The sequence below is a fragment of the Colletotrichum siamense genome (assembly GCF_013390195.1).
Source record: "Colletotrichum siamense strain Cg363 chromosome Unknown KSG_Cg363_contig08, whole genome shotgun sequence".
NCBI lineage: Eukaryota > Fungi > Ascomycota > Sordariomycetes > Glomerellales > Glomerellaceae > Colletotrichum > Colletotrichum siamense.
Genome location: NW_023501021.1, coordinates 3,276,500 through 3,302,203, shown reverse-complemented (window position 1 = coordinate 3,302,203; position 25,704 = coordinate 3,276,500). Strand labels below are relative to the sequence as shown.

Here is a 25,704-nt window from a genome sequence, read left to right as displayed (position 1 = left end):
GTTAGGTAGGTACGTATTTCGTACGGATACCTTAGGTGCCTTACCTTATTAAACGGCCCCCTTCGCACAGCGCTTGGCTTGACGCACTTTGGTCTTAACTTACCTTACCAGCAAACAGCTCCTCAACACATACACCACACGTATTTCAGCCATCGTCTGATCGCACGCAAAAAAAATTCTGCAACGGACTCACTGCCGCCATGCCTCCTGTCAGTGAAGTGCGCGAAGTTCCGAAAATATCGATATAGTCGTGACTAACCCACACCCTCCTGCAGCGACATCAGACATTGCCTCCGGCCCAGACATCTTCTGCGCGCGAAGCTCTTCAATCTTTCTACTGCAGCCTCTGTTCCAAAGGCTACTCCCGCATGAACGACTATGAGGCGCACCTTAGCAGCTATGATCACAGTCATAAACAGCGGCTCAAAGACATGAAAGCCATGGTGCGCGACCCGACTGCCGGAGCCAGAGCTCGCAAGGCCGAGGCCAAGGCTGATGGGCTTGTCAGCATCAAGCTGGCATCGGCCGAGCAACCAACATCAGCAACCACAACGGGGGGTTTCAAAAAAGGGGGGTTCAAGAAGTCAGGCTTTAAGTCGGCTTTCACACCCATCGATACGTCCGCCGTGGCGGGGCAGGACTTTCCAAAGTCAAAATTGGACCAACCTTTTCAGGCACGCAGGCTTGGCCGGGAACAAGACTTTGAGTATGAGAGCCAAACAGATGAAGAAGGCTACCAGCCATACGACCCAAGGCACCCGACGGACTGAACTCTGAAGTGCGCACCACACAAGACTGGCTCCGTACCGGGCCGGCTCTCGTCAACGACCTGTTCCGCATGTGCTGCAAGACCACGCCACGAGACCGGCAACGGGCTTGATTCGTCATCGTCACACGATTTGCCAAAGGTTACCAAGTCTCGAGACATTACCGACAGAGACTGAGAGGGAAAATCTCCGCGCGAAGCGCCATTCTTCTCAGGCTCCGAGAAATTGCACTCAGACACAACGATACACATCCTATGCAGGCCCTACCCTTTGGGTCTCTTTTCTGTTGTGACGGACACATTCTAGTTCCAACTAAGTAAATTGAGATAAGTCCTCCTCGAGTAGCCCCATCATGTACTGGCTTCCCGAGAACCAGTTTCCTAGCTGCGCAGTTTGCATTGTTGGCTGAGAAATGCCGTCGGTTTCGATCCCTTGAATGGGAAATTCGGTCGGTGGGAATCCAAGCGCGCTGAGGTACACATCGAATTCATCATTTATGGGACCTCTCTCCTCCGGTTGCTGCGATTTTGTCTCTACATAGAGAAGCGCCACGTTGTAAAGCATCTGGCAGAGCTGGTGTAGCTTTTCCACCGGTTCTGATAGCGCGCAGGCTGGTCGCAGAGAGGCAACAAAGTCGTTCAGTCGCTTGAGGTCCTCCGCACTGGACGTATCGATCACGTGACAGAAAAGTACGAAGAACGGTGTGAACGGCGTCAGCAGTATCGCCCTAGCGCATGGGGAGGGATGTCAGGAACTCTTGATCACAACAATCGTCTGCGGTCTCATACCAATGGATGTATACGGCTTTTAGATGACGCCCCTCTTCGGCGATTCTTTGCATGCATTCGAGATGCAATTGCATGGCAAAACGAGCTGTCTCGATGCACTCCTGTGAGAACCGGGTCGAGGATCCTTCGGGGGCAGGAAGGGCTCGATATATCAGGGTCAATGTTGACTGAAAGGTGAGCTCGTCGCCACGGAGATGGATGTCTAGAATAGACGATGCATTGAGCGCTTTCAGGCCGAAAAGTGCCTGTTCCCGCACGTGTGAAGCCGCGGCCATGATGCTCTTTTGCTCGGCCTCAAGACGGCGAACTGTTTCCAGGCGCTCCTCTTGAGACTGGCCTAGAGCCAAAGGGCTATACCTAAAGACCGGTCAATTGAATCTCGCGAAGGTCGATTTGGAGAGCTCAACAGTTGTTCATAGACCCGGTGCTGGATCTCGGCTTGTTTGATCCACGTTGTGATAACGACTCCCCACGGATCCGCCACCATCGTGTTGTCCACTCTCCTCGGCAGCGTGACGTCCCAGTCTTGGATCACAGAAGCCCTCCCTGTCCTCAAAGACAAGGTTTTGTCTAGCATGTATACGTGCCAGAACAGCAAGGTTTTGATGTCTCTGGGGCCAGCGCTTTCGCTCCTACTCTGCGAAACGCGGTGGTATCCTAACGTTTGACAGAGACTGGCAGCAGTAGAGGTGAATAACCAAGCGAGAGAGGCTTTCGATACATCGACCGCGTACACAGCCTGTTTATCATGTCATTCTCATATGATCGACAACATGAGACTGCGATGTACGAGGACTCACCGCCACGAGCAGAGCCTCGATGCTTTCCACCTTCGCCGGCAACATTAAGGGCAGATAAGCCAAGGCTGTTTCCAGATTATTTTGACACATGTATTGATACCTCTCAAATTCCTCTCGTGCAGTGGCATCGGAAGCCAGGTATGCCTGCTCCATGAACAAGTAAAAGAGGGCACCATTAACAATGATAAAAGTAGTGTCAGCGAAAGTGTCGGTGCAGAAGTATACCCGACGACAGAGCTCTGCCAAGTCGTCAACATCCAAAAAGGAGCACGCCAATGAGAAGATTCCCGGGGGAGAAGCTATGTGCCACATTAATTATGAATTTCCCGACCACAGTGCGAGCACGGCTGGTTACTTACCTTTCATGTGTTTGAGCAAGGCAACTACCGCATTCATAGGCGGCATGGGTAGATCAGGCAGGCCACCAGGAGGAAGAGGCTGCTGCGAGCGAAATCGGAACTCTTTGGTTGACGAGACCTTGTTCTGCATAGAAACGATCTGACGGAGGGATGAAAGAGCGGCGTGCATATTTGGTGGGACATCTTGAAGTGATGTTCTCTGCACGGCATTTTCGATGAAGTCGCTGGCAAACATGGTGTGGGCCGTTAGTGACAGGTCCCCCTCAAAGGCAGAATCAGAGTCTGCGCCGTCCTGAGTGAGCGCGGAGGCATCCCCTATGGTCGAAGCTGACGGGGTGATGTGCCTCGCCCTGGTTGGGTCCCACGAAGGCGCGCTTCCAGGATTGGTAAGACTCCTCAAAAGCTCCTCAATGTTCGACAGCCGTTCCTCGATCAAGTCGATCTTCTTCTCACTGTAGGTTTCAACGTATCCCGCGTCAGCTTTGGACAACCGGTTTCTTACACACGCGATTCGGAAATATGCCCGGGGAAACCCCTGATTAACAGCGGCATCTCGTGAAGTCTGGATTCGGGACAGGATGACGAAGGGACAGATAAGTGGTAGGGGAGCGGCGTACTATTGAAGGGATATGAGGACGCGATGTCTCTGTTCTTTTGGCTTTTGACCAACGCCGTTTGAGCTGCAAGGGCGTTGAGTTATGCGGCAGTTGGAGCACGGCGAGCTTTTATCACAGCGGATCTGCAACCGAGGCCACAGTAGGCCTATTGTCAGTCGAAACGATACACCGTTCACTCACATAGAATGAAATGATTAAAGGAAGTTTGGGAACTAAGATAGCGGTGAAGGGGTGGCGGTGCAGAACAGCATAGGTGCCCAGAGCTTGGGAGGTTGTATAGAGCAGGCCCGAGAAGCATATGGAACGGGACTACCAACTTTGCGGGTACGACACTGATCACACTGTATGGCGAGAAAATGGATTAGCCTTAGTGAAGCGGACGAGCAAGAAAGATGTAGGGCGACAGAATGGCAATGGTGAGTGGTGTAAACGCGAATGGGTTGTCTGGATGTGGACATACTGCTCGACGGAGGCCCTGGTCATCGGGGCCCGCGGACCGGGAGTCTGACTCCATCCCCAAAGAGATGGCACTGAGCCGCGTTGTGCCGTGTCACTACTGCGATGTCTAGCAGACTTTGATTCCCTCTGCAGCTATGCTGCAGGCTGATGCACTTTGTCTTTGTAGTACGGGCCCTGAGCTGAGCCTGGACGGAGCCGGGTGAGAAGCGCGAGCAAGGAAGGGCGTAAGCGTCGGTAGAGGGGATGGGAGGTGCAGACGAAAGCGCTGGAATAATGGTCCCGGCGGGTAGGAGAGCGAGCGGGCGGGCGAAATGGAAGGGTTATCACTGTGTCGTTGATCAATGGGCGTCACCAGGAGTGCGGACGACTGGGGGCGGTGCGGTGTGGTACGATGCGGTGCGATGTAGTGGGCCCTGCCTGAGGAAGGTCCGAACGAGACCTACCTAGGTAAGGTAGATAGATACCTAGGGTAACTGGGGAACCTACGAGTGAGGAGGCAGGGTTGTGGCGAGTGAAGCAGTCTATACACTAATTATTGAATACCTTAGGTAAGACAACCAACCTATTTTATGATTTACTCCTCACTCTCAATCTCTTACACGCTGCACGGACACCCGCGGGTGCCCGAGGAGTGGACGGCAACTCGCTCAATTCACCACACAATTGCGACTACCGCGCAAGCAACATATGACGCATTGAACCATCGCGGTTTTCTCCCGCTTTGCTTAAGCTTTCGTCCGCGCTTCAAGAGTCGTCGCACCAGCATTACCCGCCGCGCAGCACCAGCCACGCTCTTTTACCAACATCTCAACCCCTGCCTTGCCTGTCGAACCCGAGTCGACTCCACCATGTCCGAGTTGCTCGCACATCCGCCATCATACCGACCAGAGAAGTGGCAGGCAGCTCGCAGGCAGCGTACCCATGGAGTGACAAACTGCTGCAGTTTCCGGCAAGGACAGGGTTACTTGTTCTCCAGATTCTAAACTCAAGAACACTACGAATGTTCGTGCCTTCGCAATCTTCCGTCCTGCCGAAACTCTCCTATTCATCTTTGCGCCGGATGTGCTGAATCGAGGCCTAGCTGATTCGTCAGCAGCTGTGCGCAGGCCAGTTCAGCAAATCCGCGAGAAGTATCAGACGACCCAACATTACCCCTGCCCCCTTCGCAGTGTGTCGTGACGATGGCAGCAGCCATCCAATTTCCGGTCAGCCTCCGGATCGGGATCGGGAATCGGCCCCACCCCGGATCGGAGGTCAACCCCTGGGTAATACCGGCATCAGGCGTACTGGGTGAGGTCTCGTAATCAATCAATCACTCTCTATGACAGAAGCTTCGCGTTTAAAGAGATCGCACAAAACGAAACAGATCACCGGTCGCATGTAGAAAGACGAGCCCACCTGTTCTTCCTGTCGGCTCGTCGTCGTCATCGTCGTCGTCGTGGCCTCCATCGTTAGTGTTATTACTCGTACTATCGTTTCTATGACTGATACAATTATCATCGTCGTCTCGGTATACCTGGACTTGCTATTGTTATTCATCAGTCTACAAAGTACAAAGAGGACATAGCCGTGCAGTTTAGAGGCAGCCTCAAAGAGACAATCAATGTACGGATTCGGTGTGCAAATGTGTATTATCTTATCTCTTATCTTATCTCACTAGACGTTGGAGAAGTCCCTCCCGCCTGTGGCGCCCATCTCTGACACTTTAATAAGCTGTGCATTTCGCCCGTCTTCAATACAGCGCCGGCCTCGTGCACTCCGACACAAATACCCTCCCATGCCGCATTGAGGGAGCAGGTGTGATGCAGCGTAAAAGATGTCAGCCGTCGCAGTCGGCGGGCATGGATGGCTGGTCACCGCTCCCCAAACGTACGCGGCTCACCGCGTCACCTCACAACGTCTCCAAGACACAGGCGGTGTTCGCCGCAGGAGATCTTCTTTCCGCTCTTTCCGACGAAATTCTCATCCGCATCTTATCGTGTTTGTCGACGTCGGATCTGCTGCGCATAGCTCCCGTATCCCGTCGTTTTCATCGTCTTTCCTCTGATTCACAACTGTGGCGGACGCTATATTATCATCGCTTCGTTCTGCCTCGCGCCCTACGCATACCTGGTTTCCGCGATGGCTCCGCCAGGGGAAGCGCAAAGGTCCATTATTCTTCTAGGCGAACGGTATGGGCCGATGGTGGCTGGGGTCGCAGGTGCGGATCTGGGGAATCAGTCGACTGGAAACGCCAGTACAAACTGCGACACAACTGGGCCAGAGGGACGGCAACAGTCGAAGAGCTGAACGTGGGAGACGCATCTCTCCGATATTCCTTGACGAGTAGGACACTGGCTAAAGTAACCGAAGGCGTTGCCGTCACTGTCGATGGTTTCTCTGGGCTACGGGCTTGGGACCTCAAGACAAGGGAATCAATCGCCCAGATCGGTCTGAATGATGGGAACGACAAGACAACCCCGACATGCATTGCTGTCGATGATCAAGCGCTTGATTTCAGGAGACTGGGCGTAGTAGTTGGGTTCCTGGATGGCAGTTTCGGCGTCTGGCAGCTCCATCTCGAAGAAGGTCGCTTTTTGAGGAGATACAAGCAGGAAAAGTCCACCAATGGAAAGTTGGTTGAAATCGCGTATCGACACCCCTTTATTTTGACGGCTACCGAGTCAGTTCTGATATCGCTGTACAACTTCCAGCAACCGTCTCTGAAACCAACAAGCGAACATGCATGGCAAGAGAAAGAAACAGGCTCGGATGAAAGTGAGATTGAGGCAGGTTCCGAGAGCGCCACGCTTCGAGGATCAGAGTGTGAAATGGAACAATACATTCTGAAGAAGAGCCGGTCTTCAAAAGCAGCAGACAGTCAGGCTGGTGGCCGAGCGGTGGTATCTCTTCAAGCCCCAGTTCTGATGACTTCTCTAAAGTCACATTCATCGAGGGCCCCGTTGGCACTATCTATCCGGCAGACGGCATCCACAACCATCGCATCAATTGCTTATACTTATTCCACTCGTGAGGGGTGGTCTATCGGTATTCAGGACCTTCACATACGACGACACGGTGTGGGTGGACTGTCTGCGGCCGAAGTCATATCCACGCGACTTGCTTTCACGACCTCGATCACGGCTTCTTGTTCGACTTCAATGGGCTCCGACAGAGACGACTCAAATGCCCAGGCGCCGATCGTGCAAGTGGAATGTGGCCCGACAGCCCTCTGTTATAACCATCCCTATCTACTGGCGGCCATGGCGGACAACACGCTGGTCCTCTACGTCTGCACGTCGAACGCCACAAAGCTTTCGGTATCGCCGGGTATCCGTCTCTGGGGACATACTTCAGGCATCAGTGACGCGGAGATAACGGCACGGGGTAAAGCCGTTAGTGTCAGCAGCCAGGGAGAAGAGATACGGGTCTGGGAACTCGAGGGACGGGTCAGTGGGAAAAGCATCGAAGTTCGACCCAACTCAATTGCAAATGGCGCCCTCACATCGGCGTATGAGCCCTGGTCAGGACCAAGTTCGAGTCGATGGAACGACCGACGCAGTTGGGTCGGCTTCGATGACGAGATGGTCCTCGTGCTGAAGGAAACAAGTGATGGTAGGGAAAGCCTCATGATGTACGACTTTTCGTGATGCCGCCGGCGAGGAGTCACAGTTGCCTAGCAAGGCTACGAGATCACATTTGGAATACCGTTAGGCAGTCGCCACGCCATGTCTTCCGTCTGCTGCCGATGGTGAGAATCTGATATCCACGAAGCAAGAATGCGAAAGCTTTGTCGCGCGGTCTCTCTTGGCTGCCTTCTTCGCAGAGTGATTACGGTCATGCCGGCGTGGACGTCTACATACTGCCTGCCCGAGGTGCCGCCCATGGACCATGACTCTACGAAAGAGGATTCTACCCTGAATATCTGCGAACAACATACTGCGAGACTTTCTCTAGGCTCGGCTAGGATGCGACTTGTTGGTTCTTAGACCATTACAGGAGCATGTGCTGTTCTCTGTTGGCAACGAGAAAACGAATGGCTAGGTCCAGTGGACGCCATGATCATTGTGAAGATCCTACTGAGGATCACAAATTATAGGCCTATTTGGAAGCCTGGCATATTTCACTCGCCAATTCGTTGTCTCGCCTCAAAGACGGAATTCGAGCAGGCGTGGTTGCTACCGCGAACTGGGAAGAAATGAGCGAGGGTTCGCAAGAGGTCAACAGGCATTTTGTGAAAGAACATGTAAATACATGTTCGCAATTCCGCAACGATGACTTGGTTAAGGAGAGGTGACAAACTTGCACCTGAATTTAGCAGGCAGACACAGTATCAACCCTATGATGATGAAGATCCGGGCCTCGTTGCATGAATCCTCACCATGCGTCCGCTTGTCAACCATGGCGCCGATGGGATTTCCATAATGTAGACGCGCTTTTGTTTCAAACCCGGGCCGGGCTCGATGAAGAATTCTCTTGAGCAGCCGGTGACCAGTACACCTTGTTATAGAGCCTGTGAATGTGACAACAAGACAAGAAATGCACACGAGAAAGACCCTACGCGCGCGGGAAAGCAGATAGGGAGAGTGTTGGTTTGCGCATATGCGATTGATAAGATTAGATCTGGTATCAAGCGGCTGATCAAGCTTTGATGCTCAAGCCTGTTCAGTTTCCCTAAGAAACATTCTCAATTTCTTTTACTTTATTTTATTTTCCCGTGCGAGGATTGCTGAAAAGTCTTGCCAGGGTTCGAGCAAATCGCTCTCCTCGCCAGGCCGTGAAAGGCGCTTGCAATATGACGTACCGCGCATTCTCACCACTGTGAGCCTGATGTATAGCATACCATGGGAAACGGGTCGGCAAGGGTCCATCTGAGGACTAGTTTCGACGAGGCCTCTCTTCTGAGAAAGCTAGAGACTTCTCCATACATTTCAGACTTGCTGGATAAGGCAGGCCGTTTCTGTGTAGAGGCATTGGTTTTCGGGCCAAAAGCCCAGCCAAAGTACTTCATTGGAAATGGGAGTACGCTTTGACATGTGACATTGATGTGCCCCTCACTTGGTGGTTGGTGACATGGTGGTCACCTTATGAAATTGACATGGGGTCGGCGAAGAGAAATAGAGGGGTGATAAGGGTAGGGTGGCCATGCGCTATCGCTGCTTCTTCCCAAGGCACCTTGACCAGGATGCCAGGGTAGTGGGTAATTCAGCAAGCGACTTACATAGCACGCAGTACTGTACACGGAGTTGGATGGGCTTTCTGCAATGCCAATTTAGCTCGAGACGGCATTGTTGCGTATCGCGCGTCTCACCAAAATCCATGACAGAGAGCAAGGAGGCACAGGTCAACGAACCCCTCCCCAAGCCCCATTGACTTTGATCCTACCCCTCTTTGAACCCCTCGTCGCGTTGGAACTGGAACCAATTCTCATGATCAGATCACTGCGCCAAAGGAGGAGACAGTTCCATGGACGGATCGCTATCAGGCGAGTACGAACAACCTATGCAGAACTACAGATAAGACGGGCTCGCTGTAGCTAAAACACTGCGAACTGGGGTTGGAAAGGTGGGCAATATTCCGAGGCACGAAGCGCCATTGTGCCGTTTCGTCCGTTCTAATCATCGCTCACCAAGTTCCGGCGGCGCGGGTCGGTCATCCCACGAGACCACACGCGGCAGGCTGTAGAGCGACCAACCAGCCGCCCCCGCCTTTGCGGTTGATGGATGTATCAAGGATGGTAGCAGAGAAGATGGACGGGGAGGAGGGTGGTTAGGCAGGTCATGTGGCAGTCATTGCTCACACCCAAAAGGTGTAGTGGTCATCCAGCCATGTAAAGGAAGACAGACGGTCCAAGGCAATCCTAACGCTGTGAGGTGTACGACAGACACAGGCCACTTGGTTCAGAAAGCGATACGCCTCGTTATCGTCGTAATCAGTGTCGATCGATGTTGCGCAAGTGACACAACTCCGACCCTCTACTACAGACGGGCGCGTGCTATCGATGGCGCCCGTTCCCACTATCGATAAGCCTCTAAAGCCTGTCGCAAGTGAGACATTCAACACCAGGGTGTCAAGGAGAGAGAACAAACACGGCAAAGGTCGATTTGATTTCCCTCCAACACATAAGCTACACTAACCTCTTTTCCAGCCGCGGCGTGCTTGTTTCTCGGGGCGGCATTCAAAATTCGAGTTGTTTCTCCCTCTCCGCTACCCGCGAGAACCGCGAAAGAGGGCCGAATTGTTTAGCCTTGCGCTTCGACAGATGCCCAAACAAGATGCACGTTGCGAAGCCTTCTCATACTCTGTCGGCGTATGTCGACTTGTCGCTTTGCCCATGGCAAATTCAGGATGGGCGAAGTCCGTTGTGACTAGGTCACCCCACCCCCATTGGCTAATGATGCGCATATTTTGGGACCAGATCCCCCAGCAAGCTCCGGATCTGTCGTGCTGCAGGTGCTCCGACGGGTTCAATGCCAGATTTTCTCAGGGATTGTGGCCACCCCCAGAATGCCTCTGACAATGGTCCAGTGGCTGCCGCGCTGGTTGGAGAAGTTGGTAGACGGCCGTGGAAGCGCTGCGGCAAAACGACGGCCGCAGCTGGAGACTGGCGGAAGCCAGCAACATGACAGGGGCAACGCAGGGCCGAGAGATCTAGACTTCAGTGTTGCTTACATTTGTACTATGCAGCATAAGTATTCCCAGCCTTTGTGACTCTCACGGGGAGATGGTTCAATCGAACCATGGAACAGTACAGAAAGTGATTGTGGGGCAGGAGAGGAAAGAGAGCGTGGACGGTTGCTGGTGAAGAAGGCCGGGACGGTTAGAGGCGCTGGCTAAGGCACCTTCGCCGGGCTTTAGGGCCTTCCAAGGTTCACTGCAGGGGTAGTCCCACAGATGGCGGAGGTATCCGTACCTTCGTGCTGTAAAAGATACATGCGCAGGCACGCAAGATACTTTCTGAGCTGCCAACGGCATGTCTACTGCGGTACTTACCTACCTGGGTGCCTTAGTACGGATACATCCAATCCCTCCCTTATCGCTTGGGCTTGCAAGCTGTGACGTCTTATCGATAAGCAGAAGGGAAGCTAAGCCCGATCAGACCGGGCAGGGGGTCAAGCGTTTCGAAATCATGCGCCAACCACGACACTCACAGCTTGAATGGATACCTAGTAAGGTAGGACCACGACGGGACTTGGGGACCAACGAAGGAGGCCGCCTTTTCTGGCTTCGTCTCCATCTGGATGTCGACCTTGTCAACCTTGTCGCAGTTTTCCTTGTGACTCACACATGAATACACCACCAATTTGACGAATCTTTTCGTTTCTGAGTAACTCTGGGAACAGAAGAGTCATTCGGGCCGCGCCAGCTACCTAAGGTAGGTGCCACAGTGCATTGTAGACATTGCCCGACCGAGACTACCTGGACACCGTGCAATGGTCACCTTGCGAGAAACAGAGCCACTTCTCACGCTCAATGCCATTTCCAAGGCAGAAACAGTCACAGACAGACTCACTCATTAATATTTGATTGGCTGGTGTCAATTCCATCAATTGACGGCTGAACATAGTCCAGAGCCCTGCGAGTGGGAGGCAGCCCGTCGCTGCCAACTTCCCTGACCCCGCGCCTGCACAGAGCCCAGCCATTAAGGTAAGGTAGTTCGTTTCCTCAGGCGCTTGTTGCATTGCGCAATTGAGCGGTCAACAAGCCCCTCATTGGACAATTGCACAATTGCGTGGCGACCGACCCGAGTGTCTACCAAGTATCGTCCCCACGGCTTCGTTTGTTATGCCTCTGCCACGCTTCCCGCATCAATTGGCAAGTAAGGGCACAAGAGACCAAAGCATTGTGTTCTCCACTCGGCAATCACACGTGTTGGACGGAGGGCTGCTTCCGATGGCCAGAGCTACTGGACTCCTACCGCCGTGCCTCTGCCGCGCTACTGCTGCTGTTTTTTTGTTGTTGTTGCTGTTGTCCGAGACGCCTGTCCCCTCTGATGTGATGTCAGGCATGGAACCAGATGCAAGGCACCGTGATCCGAGCAGATTGGTTTCATGACAGGTGTCCCCTGCGCATCGTGCATTTGTTTGGGCCTTTCCGCCGCTGCGCTGGCCCCATTGGATGCGTTGGGCCACGATGAGTTGCATGACCGACAGAAACATGCGCGAATAGCCCCAGGGCCAATTGAGACTACTGCGTATGGCGCCTGCTTCCACTTCGTTTTGCACTCGGCTTGTACAGCATCTCTGCATTTCTTCTTTTTCAACATAGCTCCACACGATCAAGACAGTCACCGTCGAGCTTGTAGTCACGGTCCGATGGGGCCACGCCTGTCCTCAGATGGGGCCTTCAACAATAGTTCGGACCGGTATCAGAAGAAACATAGGTCCAACCCAATCCGTTCCGAAATGAGGCGGGTAGGCTTGAGCAAAGTAGCATAGTCTTCTGGCTTAAATGTCACCAGAAGCTTTTTGGTGCTTTCTCTCAGCTTCTTCCCGTGCCATCCCATGTTTTTGCTCGGCGAGGCTAAAGGCACCAACACCCTCCCCCCCTTCTCTGTGTCATCGTCGTCAATCGCAACGCCATCTCAACTCTCAGCCGCTCCAGCCCTGTGTACGGTTCTGCAGTCCCGGGCCCTTCCACTTGCCTTTATGTCTTTGGTTTTGTTACTGGGCTCAACGAATAGGGCTTAGACCTTGGATCATCACGCAGGCATACAGTGAGCCATGGATGCGCCGTTATTCAGCCCGCGTCGCAGCTCATTGAGGCCAAGCGGGATCTGTGAACTTTGCCAGCCAGGCACTGTGTCGGAAAACGTCTTGCCTATCCACCTACAAAGTGCAGTGAGGTGGATTGGTGCCAGACGGCCACTTGGATTTTGTGCTCCAGCTTCACAATGGTTTGAACCCCTGGTCTTGGGTTCCGATCAGGCACCCAGCTATCGACTTCTAATGCGGCGGGTACGGAGAAGGTTCAGCTTCAAGGCCAAATATCATTGGGTTAAACTTGGTGGTAAACTGGTGTGCCTCAAGAAAGTGCATCTCATTGGGCATTGAGCGAAAACCCAGTGACTCTTTGTTCGAGCCCCGGAATCAGAGACAGGCTGTCACCCGCCCAACCCTCTTGACACACAAGCACACACACGCGCACACACACACACCCTAGGGCTAGGTGCCGTCAGATGGACCGTTCTTGATGCCATGCTGGAGCTAGGGGAGAGAGAAAAGGTTGCTCTGGGGCATAACATATCATTGCGGGAACGGAGACGTCGTTCGTCATTTGATTTGCTGAGCGGGGCTGATTTGTTGGTCGAGCGCGCATCAACGGAGCCACTGCCATGCTGTGAGAAGCATACTAGCAACTCGTACAGAGTAGTAGCCTACCAAAGACTCTGGGCATAATGTAGGTACGGTGGTAGACGTGGTAGCACTGGTCAATTGACTCAGGGCAGAGTCAATTGAGAGCCATTGGCGATGGCGAGGCAAATTATGGGGACGTCAGCCAGGAGACATGCGGTTTTCTATACATACGTTGCGCAGGCATGTAGCTTGGAGCTGGACAGACTTAGTTAGGAAGAGGACTGCAAAGGAAAGGCTGACGGGATAATTCTTCCTCTTCTTACATCTTACAGCCATGGCGGCGGGGGAGGGGAGGGGCAGTGAGGTGAAAGACGGCGACTTTGGGCTATCCTTTGTTTGCAAATGGGATGCGGTGGACGAATTAGCCGGTGCTTTCGGTGGTGGCCTAAGAAAGTACCACCAGCTCAGACAGAGGTACGGATTCGGTAGAGAGTATACATGATGCGCTCCATGCCCAAAAATACCGAATTGAGTGAGGGGCGCTGATGACTCTACCTAGGTGTCCGTACTGGCCGAATTGACAAAATGCGGTAAGACGCTAGCTGCACCCCCCCTGACTGCTCGGGAGGTGAAGACGGTGGGGCGTGAGTTTAAGCAAAGAGGGAGTGGTGCTATGAGTAATCCAGATGGCCGAAGGGCTCCTTCGGGAGGATAGGCAGGTGGTCAAACGGGGGTGGCGCGTGGGCATGGCCCAGCCAGTCCAGTGACTCTTTCCAACCAGAAACAGATGTCACGGTGCGCTAGGTAGAGGAAGGGAAGTCCCACTTTCCACGTCCACGTCCACGTCCACCTCACGTCCGCGCCCAGCACGGTCATGCACCGTCCACGTCGGTCCTGTCGCGCCTGCCCAAGGCAAAATTAGGTACATGTAAGGTAAGGTAAGGTACCTACCTACCTCCTAAAGAAAGGTGCCTACCTTGCACCACCTCATACACCCCCAGACTGTCTGTCACTGCCTCGGTGTTTCCCACCTTTGCCATGCCCGGCTGCGGTCTCGTCCTCCGTCCCTGCCGTTCATGTTCGCTCGCTACCTTACCTTCCATACCTGACCTCCTGTAGGCCTCACTGCAAGTGGGTAACGGTTATAAGGTGCCTAGGTAGGTAAGGTAGGTAGGTAACGACGGTCGAAGTTGGGGGATCCATCATGCAGTCCTTTCGTCGTCGTGTCTGCCTTCAGAAAGGTGCCTACCTCCACGGCAAGGCGAGTGTAAAAGCAGAGCAGGGCACAAACAGTTTGAAGAGGGTACTTCTGGCACTTCATATCAATGCGGCGAGGACCAGGTACTTTCGCTTGCCGCAAGCAGTACCTACCTACCTACCTCACACTCCATACCTCTGGAGTGTAAGGTAAGGTAAGGTGCCTTATGGAGGTAGGTACCTAGACACAGATCTGAACCTACCTACCTTAAGTATCTAGCAGTGTGCGAGTAAAGGTAGGTAGCCAGGTGCCTCCTACCTTACCTTCCCTCTTGACCCATCTCTCCCACTTACTTCCCATCATCCGCTTTGCGCCAGGCTTCGCTTCTTCGCCTTGTTTCCATTCCTTCTTATTCTGCCCGTCGCTTCCTGTCCTGCGCTTCGTCGTCTCGCTTCCTCCTTTCTCCCTCCTCTGCTCGTTTGCTGCATACATACCTACCTACACTACCTACCTACCCTCAAGTATTCTGCTCGTCCCAGTCAACCCGCGCAGGAAACCCGCTCTAAGCCTGTCTTATCCGCAGCGTCGCCACACCCACCCACCCACGTCTGCCTAGATACCCTACCGACCTTACCTTACCTTACCTCCCTACCTACCTTCCCTTACACATCGCCCGCTGTTGCCGCCACCAGCCGCCCCTCAGCGCCGTATCAATCGACAACTCTTCACTCATCTCCAATTGCGCCCTCGCCCCCCACAGGCCTACCGCTCTGCCATTGCTGAATCCATTAAAGTCAATGGATTTCCACCCTCTCGATCCATCGCACAAGTAATTGCATAGCATTACATTTCTTTCCCATTGCCGACTCACCACGTCAGCGACCGGTCGCAGTAAGGCGACAATCAAGCAGTCTCCAGCAGCGGACGTCATCATCCGTGCCCAGGCACCAATATCTAGCAACGACAACATCCCATTGACAACCTCAATTGCACCACAATCAATCCATCACTCAGTCACACCACTGTGAGGACGAGAGACGAAAGACGAAAGACTCGCTGCCAAATTCTCAATTGCGCCCTTCGTCACCAAGACACCACACTAATCTTTCTTGATTCGGCCGTCTTCCTTTCTCCGAAACCCAATCTCACCTCCGATATCTCCATCCTCGCTTCGCCACCCTCGACGACATATTATGGCTGACAAACCCACCAATTCCATATCTTCCCACTCTCCCGCCGCTTCCAACTCAGCTCGGATCATCCAAACCATTCCTTACAGCATGTCCAAATTGCAGCCATCGAAATTTGCGTCCATCAACCAGACAATGGATGCCAACTACGCCAATATCCCCTCTCAGCCTGCAGTGGCTCGGGACTCTTCCAAGAAGGTCTTCGACATCAGTAGCCTCATGTCGCCTCCCGAAGCTCAGCCTTACGATAGCTTTTCACAAGGTCAACAGCATGCCTCGTCAGCATCAGTCATTCACCGGAGCCATGGGTCGGCCAAACCTAGTATGCCCATGTCCCCTCCTGTCTCGCCGTACATCACAGATTCCGCAAATGCCCCTGCTCCCGATATTCCGGCGGGCATGTCAAAGGATCCTATCCTGTATCCTCGCGAGGAGACAGCATCGAGCCCAATCCAGCCGCCTCTGTTTCCCACGACCGAAGCGATCGAGCATCGCCGCATCGTCGACGAGCACATCGGCGCCCGTCCCCCGGGTCTCTTTCGCGAAGGTTCGCCTCCTCAACCAGAAGATTATGAGCTGCTTCTGCAATGCAAGTCTCAGGCAATCGAACTTTTCAGCAGGGACAGAAAAGCCTGGTTCGAAAAGGAACGCGATCAGGTCAGGGCCGACCGGAAACTGAACAGCGCCCGCTGGAATAGCGTCGTGAGATATCAGACCATTGCCCCCGCCAAGTCCGTACCTGCCAAGACGACGAAGCCGCTCTCTGCCAAACCAAAGATTACTTCCTCTGCAAACCCCAAGACCGATCGAGTTGTGAAACCTTCGCAGGCTCCTCGGCCCGTTCGCAACAGTCCTCCCACCCGGCATGTCCGTCGTATTAGTGCTACGCCGGACCCCACCCGCCGCGTTGTTGCTCCAAACAGAGAGGATCGCGATTTCGCAGCGTTGCCCGACTACTGCCCTCCGGTGTCTTCTCTGCCTGACAAGTCGAATTCTCTGAAGGTTGACTGGAAGGGCGCTCCCATAGATCTGAGCGACGATTCAAACATCAACCTCCTTCACCCGGACGAGGCAAGCCTGGCAGCCAATCTCCGGCTCGACTGCGCTACATATCTCACCAGCAAGCGTCGCATCTTTGTCCGCCGGCTGGAGTGTGCCAAGGTCGGAAAGGAATTCCGCAAGACCGACGCTCAGCAAGCTTGTAAGATCGACGTCAACAAGGCTTCGAAGCTTTGGACTGCGTTCGACAAAGTTGGCTGGTTGGACCTCAAGTGGATGAGCCAGTACATCTAAATATCTGCTCGATGCCTTTTCTCTTTCGATAGGTCATCCGGTATGACTGATCGGCCTCTTACTAGGCAATCATACCTGCCACCTTTGCCTTTGTTACGACGACGGCTTATGATGACATTGGTTTTTTCACGACTTCAGCCATATATCATGATACACAGGCTTTCACGATCAGGTTTTCAAGCACTGTTTTTACTCGAGTTTCGGATCATTGCATAAGCTGCTTCGGTTTTGGGATTGTCTGACGAATATCTTGAGGCAACGAGAAGCAGTTGGCCAGTTGCCCATTTCATACCCTTAGTCCATTAGGACGGGCGCATTTTACTCATATTTTTTACCCCGGGGTTTTTTTTTTTTTTTTTTGAAGGGTTTGTCTCACATCAGCATCATACCACGGACGCTGCCTCAACATATCAGAGCATTAGGGATTATTACCACGATACCCGGAGTGCGACGGAAATCTGATGACCCCAGTCATGTCACCCCCGCTCCACACACGATTTTCCTTTGTTGGTTTCTCGGTTTCGATTTTGCATTTGGGTCAATTGGACATCATACCCCTTTTTCCTGAAATTGTGACGGACAACATCGGTTCTTGGTCCGGCATACTTGGGTTTGGCAGTTCTATTGGGAGGGTTTATGGATGTATCCCGTAGACAGATTGTTTGCTTGGATGTTCGTTCTGTCATGAACACTGTTCAGTTCATAAGGATGATACAAACTGAGCCAGAGAAATTCACACATGACATGTACACGGAACGTAGAATGCTAGATGGTGATGCGTCGATGACGATGATGACTTTTTGTGCAGGTGGTGAAGGGGACACAGCAGGGAAACAAGCGATGGTTACAGAAGATGGAGAGAGGTCGCTGTTGTCAACGGAATGCATCCACCCTGGTTCAGCCCTACGAGAACAGAAGAAAAATTAAAAGAAAATGACCAAGTCCTTTTTTGGAAAGGGGGTGCCGTTGAGGGTGAACCCCTGCGCTGGGCGACGGGCTCTTAGCGGAGCACTCGGTTGGATTGATCGACGACGCTGGCGGGACGTTCGGATCGAGACCAACGCAAGTGTCAAAAGCCCTTTGGTTCGTAAGTACCTTGACTACTGCACCATCATGTCGGCGCGGCGGGGCCACCCCGGGAGACATCAAGAGCCGAAAGCTTAGGCGCAACCTTGGAACATTGGCGCCGTGGCTTAATGGGGAGGGTAAGGTGAGGTGAAGTGATGAATTAAATTCATGCTGGATGACTCCGAGGACATGATCGATGCCATTCATTGTTTCCAATCCAGACTGCCCAAGTGAGGCAGCGTAGCCAGCGGTATTTCATATCGGTGGGCGTGGCCTCGATATAGCGTCAATTCTACACTATCGTAGGGAGTTGAGAGTGAGAATGGTTTTACCGCGAGGGCATTCCCGTTCAGGATGCGACCTAAGCTCGTTCATCCCGAGTCACACGCAGGTAAGGAGATGGGATAGCCTTGTGGCAATAGCCGTTTCCCCCCCCTCCCTCTTCTTCCCCCCGAGCAAAGCCAACAGAAACAAACGCTGCCTGTCTTGGGAAATTTTCTGTGGCTGCAATGGCGCATAGGAAGGGGAGAGGCCAGTCGTTCGTTCGATGTTCGCACCTTGGCGAAGAAGAGGGAGGAGAAAAACTCGCACCTCCGTCAGTCCATTCCTTCCGCTGCGGGTGGCCCCTACCATCCCGGCGCCTCGTGCGCATGTACGTACGTACATAGTAGGTAGCATGAGGCAAGGACGCGGAAGGTTAGTAATGTGGGTATGGAGTCCAGGTAAGGTAAGGTAGACAGCGGGCAGCCGCGCCGAACGGATACCTGGTCTCCGGCCAACCTCAGGTACCCGTGCCTGAGGAAGCGTCGTCACCACGGGGGTGTGCAATTATTGTGTGGTTGTCCACGCCTGAGGTAAGGTAAGGTAGGTACATAGACACTTGGAAAAGACCATCATGGCCTGAGGCAAGAGAAATGCATCACAGATACGTCGATAAGCTATCGATAAGAGTTCAAGCATCCGCATCGACGTCGCATGCCGTCTGGCTTCCCAACTCACACCTATTACCCAACAGCGCTCGGACAAGTTCGTAGAACGTTCTTCATCAAGTCAAACACGGCGCAATGATTGTGGTACGACTGCACCTATACACACGTCCTACCGATTGAACACCTTGGAGATGAGTTGAACCATCTCTCTGGTTCTGATTCCCACTGTAGGCCTGGATCGATCGAGTTCAGCATGGCCCGCGGCGGTTGCTCATGCTCGTGAGGCAACGCGGGGTCTCCCTAGATCTCATTCATTCTGTATTCAAAGAGCCAAGGTCATTTCTCCGCCAAGAATATTCGTATACGAGGCCGCCAATGTTTACATTCCTAGTCCTAGTCGTGTTGCGCCTGTCTGCGCCTCTCTCTAATCACCGTCCGCTCGGCCTGCTGGTTCACCAGTCCCTCAAATCCAGAAGATCTTCCTCGGTCATAAGACTGGTAAGTCCTGATGCGACGTAACCTTCGCCAGACGATCGCACACTGTGGCTACTGAGCACGTTTGAGGCCATGCTCCCAGCTAGCTCTCTGCAGGGACCTCTGGGCCAAAGTCAGTCACAGATCAGAAACGGGGAGACGAGAGATTGCCATACCCATGACATCTTCTATCACAAAGCGCCCCATGGACAATTTCCCGTCGTCCACACGCCACGCCACAGCCCCCTTTACTTGCGAGCTTCTCCCACTCATCTGGTTTGCTGATGTGGATCTCTGTGCCATGCGCCTCACAGAAAATGGGAATGTATTCAGTTCGCCAACCGCCTATCTTGTCCAGGACCCCGCCCCAGATGTGTCGAGCTGATGATAGGGCGAGGTTCTTAGCATTTCCAAGCACCACGAGAAGGCGACGTGGTCGGCTGAGGGCGACGATGGCTCGCCGCAGGTCTTTCACAAAACCGGCATCCGGCTTTCTGCGGTCTTCGGGGCTGCGAGTGACCGAAATGAGTATCACTTCGTTCTCCTTGCCTTGATATCCATCCACCGTCTGTACTTCGGGGCCGGCCTGCTCGTAGCCATCCGTGCTTTGACGCCCAGGAAGCTGGCACTTCCGGCGAAGAGCATTCTCGATGTAAGTCTTTTGGCCACTGTAGAAGGTCAAGACAGTGATATCCGATGGCTTAGTCCCGTTGGACACCAGATGTTCGTAGAGCCCAACGACCATGCCGGCCTCGAACGTGTTGAATTTGCTGGCGTAGCGGTTGGCCGACTCAGGTTCCTGGTGGTCAAACCACAGTAAGCGTCGTGACCCCATCCCCGGGACCGCATCCTGGGCCCGAGTGCAATCGTGGTCGACCAGGAGCGGGTACCAGCCACTGAGAAGTCTGCGGATTTCCGGTGCCATTCGTCTTTGGATTTGAAGGCTTGAATACTCTACCCCCCCTTCTACCAGCCTCTGGAACAGAGACACATTGAGGTTGAAAGGAGGTTTACTGAGCTCTAACACGTCCGCATGAGGTGCGAGCTGCATGTGGTCGCCGACAAGTATTATCTGCTGCAAAGTTGGAAATAGTGCAGCGGTGATATTCGCCTCCCGGGTCTCTGCGGCTTCCTCAATCATCATGACCCGGGGCTGCATAGCTGCGATGAGACCACGGTACTTGGTGAGGCCAGTCGTGGTACATCCGATTATACGAGCCCCCGATTCTTTGATGGTTTCAATGTCTTCCTGCCATCTGACTACCTTCAATTCTCGGGTAATATCGTTGATCTTCTCAAATACTCTCGTCAGAGCCAATCGAGTGGAAGCAATGTAGCGTTGTTCCAGGTATTGATAGACCATTCCGCGATAATGGGTGGGAATATTCCAGAGACTGTCGTGGTTGGCCAGTAGTCTCCGGACAATAGCTTCGCTGTTGTTGTCGGCGCTCTTGGGAATCTTCATCGTATGCCAGTGAGATATCAATATGGGTTTCCCCGAGAGTTGTTCCTTTCTCACATTCGTGTAAAAGTTGTGCTCGCCCTCTTCGGAGCCAAGAACCCCCCCGGCACCGTTATCGGATATGAAGGGCACATGGATGCTCTGATGTGGCTTTATTGCGAGCGTCTCATTCCCTAGCCAAGGACCGAATGGATGGCGTGACACCTCGCCAGCAATGGTGTTCAGAGACCCAGTCCAATTAACCATGATGGAGGCACACTGTCGCAATGTGATCAAACCAACCACCTGTAGATGTTCAGGAAGTATGAGCTGCTGGCGAAAAGGAGGAAAACAACGCTGGAGAAGAATCTTGGCCTGGGACTTGAGAAAGTCAAGCCGTTTCTGAAACTGATCACTTCGCCGTGCTTTGTCTCGATGTATCGCCCTGAGATTGAACAAGGTACGCTGGAAAACCGCGTCATCTTTGGCCTGGCCACCAAGACGGATGAAGTTGACACCTTGCTTATGGCAGCGCGACAGCAGCTCATTGACAGTATCATTCTTTTGGGCGGTTATGATGATTGGGACATTGACCGGCTGTGTGCTGAGCAAAACCTTCAGTGCCGCCATGGATGTGTGTGTTTTGCCAGTCCCAGGGGGGCCTTGAATGATAGAGAGCTCCTTAGTGATCATGCTTTGTAGAGCCATGAGCTGCGATCCGTCAAGACCAGTCTTGTTCTCGATGTGCTCGGGTATTTCTCCTTGGGTGGGAATGTTAAGACGCTCAATGTTGGCATCGACACCATGGTAAAGTGATGAAATATCCAGCAAAGATCGGTCTCGAGACAAGCAGGCAGGTCTTTCAACAGGTTTTGCCCCCTTCGTCAGATACTTGTCAAATGGTGACCTAGACGCCGTTAACACTTTTCTTGACTATACCGTGGGCCATCTCGGAACTGACTCTTCTTTCGATGCCTGCTTCAGACCTTCCATGACATATCGAACCGCTTCAAAGTAATTGGAGCGGGCCTCGATCATGACATATTCTTGATCAGGCTCCATGATGCTTGCGGCAACTTCAGGATCGCGAATTTCCAAGTCCAGCGGAGGCGGCGTTTCTGGGCTGTCAATAGCCTCGTCATAGCGACCCGTCACAACAGCGACAATGCATCCTTTTTCGAAGTTGTCTGGGACAGGTGAGAGTGCCACGACCGTGCCGGGAACAAGTCGCTCAGATGCGGACCAGTTGACGAGCTGTCTAGTCCGCACGGCAGAAAATGTGACGCGCACCATGACCCCAAGACGAATGATGTTGGCGCCACGAACAAAAACCTGCAAAGTCACAAAAATTAACTTCCGTCGAGTCTGTGAAAGTACCCCCTTGCGTACCTGGGTGTAGATACAAGTTTCAGTGCTCTCGGCCATGTCGGGTGCTGACTTGTAGTTCTGGACGGCCCTGCGAAGCGGTTCAACCCCTTCGTGACGTAGAACACTGTACTGGAATCTAAGGTACTCATCCTTGCTTGAGGAAGCTGTGTTGAGACTGCTGGGACTTGGCGTCTTCCCAGTCGCCGTCGTCAGCTCCTCAGCCACAGGCAGCTCCGAAATACGGCGCCAGCCTGTTCCACCTTCGGGGTATACATGGGAGCGAATGATGGTTTCTAGCCTATCTGACTCGGTGGCTGGACCTGGCATCCCTCCAATACGTAAGTGAGCTATCAATCTATGAGCTGAGGCTGAGGGGACTGAGTCACACGCAAGAGAGTTCAACCGGGCTCAGCAGAAAAGCGTGGTTGAATTGTCTGTCAAGAAACAGACTGGGTAGATATAAGCAAAATTGTACTCAAGAAAGAAGCGGGTATGTTGAAACACCCCATTTCGGCCCTGGGGAAAGGGAAAGTGCATACAACCGTCAGCGTTTGCCTCATACCACGAGCAATCTTTCCACAGGTGTCTCCTGCCAAAGACTGCATGTCAGGTCAGTGATATTGAATATTGCGACAATTCGGTCATTTCGATGGCAACTGATTGCAACTAGCCCCGAGCTTGATTCATCAAAAACAGTAACGTTTGGCTGACAGGGGAATTTCTCCTTTGCAGGGAAAAACAGCCTGGACCAGTAGGATGTTGTTTGTGACAAACGAGAGAGCTACTGGCTGATCTCTCTTGAATTATGCAAATCTCCATGTCTGCCGCTCAAACGGCTCATGAACGGCTGGTTACAGCTGCAGGAAGCAAGCGCGGTTTGCCAACCGCACGAGATGGCGTGAAAGCGCCTTTGCGGCTGATGTCGCCGGCGCTCACCGATAACGTACCGGAGACTGGCGGTCCACTTGTGGCCCGGAGCACCGGTAGCGGTCCGCCCGTCTGCGGGTCAATGGGCGGCACCTTCACTGCGTGGCTGGGTACCCATCTCCACTCCCACTGTACGCTGCCCAGGGTCAGTGCATACCGCTCCCCCGCTAAGGTTTGCCCGGCGAGCTTGCTTTGCTCCAACCTACCTACTAGGTAAGGTAAGGGCACGTCGCGATTCACGCTTTCGCGACGATTCCATTGAACAACCCCGAACAACCTCAATCGTACCGCCACTACCTCACCATTTGCCGCCACGCACAGCCAGACAGCCCTGCCATACCAAGGCGCTTTCAGCTGTTCTATTGTTGTTGCTGAAACTCCGGACTCCGCAAACCATCACCGATCATTGCCCAGCGCGCAAGCAAGCTAACGTCGCGATCGATCCTGCATGCCACGCTGCAAGCCTTCCCCCCCGCCCAGGACTCGGTTTCGTAGGCTGACATCGCCCACCAATCTTGCAACATGGATGAGGATGACAGAGGTTAGTCTCTATGTATTCCTCGCCACCCGCTACTGCCCTAACTTGCCTTGGCGCATCAGATTCCAACGCGAGCTCCGAGAACGACCAAGATGAGGTCATGGAAGATGTAGACGACGCCGAGGGTGACATGGAACCCGAAGAGGAGGATAACGAAGACGACCAGGAAGAGGGCGATAGGGAAGAAACGGCCGACGATGCGCACGACAAAGGCGATGACGGAGCAACAGGGGACCCAAGACAAGCATCTAGGGCCAACTCAGCCGGTGCTCGAGCATCGCCAGAGGGAAAAGGCAAATCACCACAGCCCTCGTACTCGAGTCTTTTCCCTAGTGTCCGACCCGAAGCAGTCAATGCCAGACTCTACGATATCGTTCCCACCATGGCTGCCCCTCAGGCGACGAGCATCAATGCTATAGCCATCACCCCCGATCTTCGATACTGGATGACTGGGGGATCCGACGGGTACATTCGCAAATACGATGGACCGGGTACTATAAACGGCAAACAACTTCTCACAGTGGCGCAAAGGCACCCTTTTGTCGATAGTGTCGTCAAGGCGGGGATTTTGATGTCATACTGGGAGAATGAAGAGCCTGGGCCCCCAAATCCGAGAGGCAACGAAGAACATGTTCTATCCCCAGTCTACTCGTTGGCCGTACACTCCCAAGCATTGTGGCTCTTGTCCGGACTTGAATCCGGTGGCATTAACCTCCAGAGTGTACGCCATGACGAGGGAAAGCGCATAACGTGTCTTCAACAACACACTAATGCTGTGAGCGTTTTGTCACTCGCGCAGGACGAGAAGAGTGTGCTCAGTGGCAGTTGGGACAAAAACATTTTCGACTGGGATCTGAATGTCGGGACTGTGAAGCGTACTTTCGATGGCAGTGGAGGTCAGATATCTGCCATCGAACTACGACCGGTCAATGGAGCGCCGATTCCGGCGGACGCGATGGAAGATGACATTAAGCTCGACACAACTTTCAGCTCAAATAACGGAAAACCCGCAAAAAACAACCTAATTGGTGGCAGCGTAAACGGTGTAGATAGCCAGGCACCCGCTGTATCTGGTGAAGCCGATGAGGGACAGGCGTCTCCAGCGCATGAGTCGCTTTTTGGCGGCAGTGATACTGGGTCGTTATTCGGCGATAATGTCGGCGGGAACTACGGGGCGGATGATGATGATGAGTTCTCGAGGGCCATGGGCGACATGGGCATGCCGCCTCTGCATGACGGCTCAGGACAGGACGGAGGCATGGATCATTCCGCCGATATCGACATGACCAATGCCTTCAGTACTGATGCAACATCTGCCCCTGCAGTCCAGCCGTCAGGCACAGGTACCCCGGAGGCGTCGAGGCATCACGCCGCTTCCCAAGGTGCTGACACTAATGCATTGGACGGACAACCGACGCAAGATGTCACGAATGATATTGCTGCGCAGGCTGGTACGTCGAGCCTGGATGACGCAGCAGCAATTGACGCGCAGCTATCAGAACCCGCTCCGGGATCACCTTCCATGGTCTTTGTATCAGATCCGCCACCTCCACCTATGGATCCCACCCAATCTGCCGACACCGTCTTCTTCTCTGCAGCAATAGATGGTCCAATCCGACTGTGGGACCGGCGGGTTCAGGATCCCGTGGCAAGAATAGGTAATCAGCGCAGTGTTCCTCCTTGGTGCATGGGAGCATGCTGGAGCCCTGATGGTAACTGGATATACGCTGGCAGGCGTAATGGAACAGTGGAGGAATACAGCATACACAAGGCCAGAAGCGGTTGGGCGCCAGAGCGATCCCTGAAGTTTCCAGCTGGTAGTGGAGCTGTGAGCGCTGTGAGGATGATGCCAAACGGACGGCATTTGGTCTGGTAAGTGTTGTTGACTTACAAAGCTGTTGCAGGCGGCGGTTAAGCTAACTTGACCTAGTGCGTCTCATGACATTCTTCGCTTATATGATCTTAGAGACACGAGGGCATTCAAGCACTCGACTGTTCCCTTCTTGATTATCCCCGGACCTCCAAGGGCTGGTGTCATCTCGTCTCTCTACATCGATCGGACCTGCCGCTTTATGTTGACGGCCGCTGGGACCCGTGGTTGGGAGGGCACAAGCACGGAAGTGTTGATTGGCTATGAGATTGGAGTGACCGAAGAAAAATGATAGGTTGTCTAAGCCTCCTCAAACCAGAGGCGCTTGGAAACAAAGGTTCTC

At 53.4% G+C, this 25,704-nt stretch overlaps 4 protein-coding genes across 4 annotated transcripts; 2 read left to right on the top strand and 2 right to left on the bottom strand.

The window, feature by feature from the left end:
- Nucleotides 1-1,079: 1,079 nt before the first annotated feature.
- Nucleotides 1,080-3,266, bottom strand: CGCS363_v012404 (putative transcriptional regulatory protein; the record flags this gene model as incomplete). Its single annotated transcript, XM_036644253.1, has 6 exons — nt 1,080-1,494; nt 1,556-1,912; nt 1,963-2,294; nt 2,356-2,654; nt 2,715-3,166; nt 3,217-3,266. 6 exons carry the CDS (start codon nt 3,264-3,266, stop codon nt 1,080-1,082), a joined length of 1,905 nt encoding a protein of 634 aa, XP_036490521.1.
- Nucleotides 3,267-15,543: 12,277 nt separating this feature from the next.
- FUN19 (SWIRM domain-containing protein FUN19) lies at nt 15,544-16,746 on the top strand (the record flags this gene model as incomplete). The annotated part of the gene is made up of 1 exon (XM_036644252.1): nt 15,544-16,746. One exon carries the CDS (start codon nt 15,544-15,546, stop codon nt 16,744-16,746), a length of 1,203 nt encoding a protein of 400 aa, XP_036490526.1.
- Nucleotides 16,747-19,320: 2,574 nt separating this feature from the next.
- hrr1-1 (Helicase required for RNAi-mediated heterochromatin assembly 1) lies at nt 19,321-22,083 on the bottom strand (the record flags this gene model as incomplete). Its single annotated transcript, XM_036644251.1, has 4 exons — nt 19,321-19,340; nt 19,470-21,565; nt 21,620-21,990; nt 22,048-22,083. The coding sequence occupies 4 exons, from the start codon at nt 22,081-22,083 to the stop codon at nt 19,321-19,323; spliced, it is 2,523 nt and encodes an 840-aa protein (XP_036490527.1).
- A 1,392-nt stretch (nt 22,084-23,475) lies between these two features.
- Nucleotides 23,476-25,653, top strand: spt8 (Transcription factor spt8; the record flags this gene model as incomplete). The annotated part of the gene is made up of 3 exons (XM_036644250.1): nt 23,476-23,494; nt 23,554-25,363; nt 25,422-25,653. The coding sequence occupies 3 exons, from the start codon at nt 23,476-23,478 to the stop codon at nt 25,651-25,653; spliced, it is 2,061 nt and encodes a 686-aa protein (XP_036490524.1).
- Nucleotides 25,654-25,704: the final 51 nt, after the last annotated feature.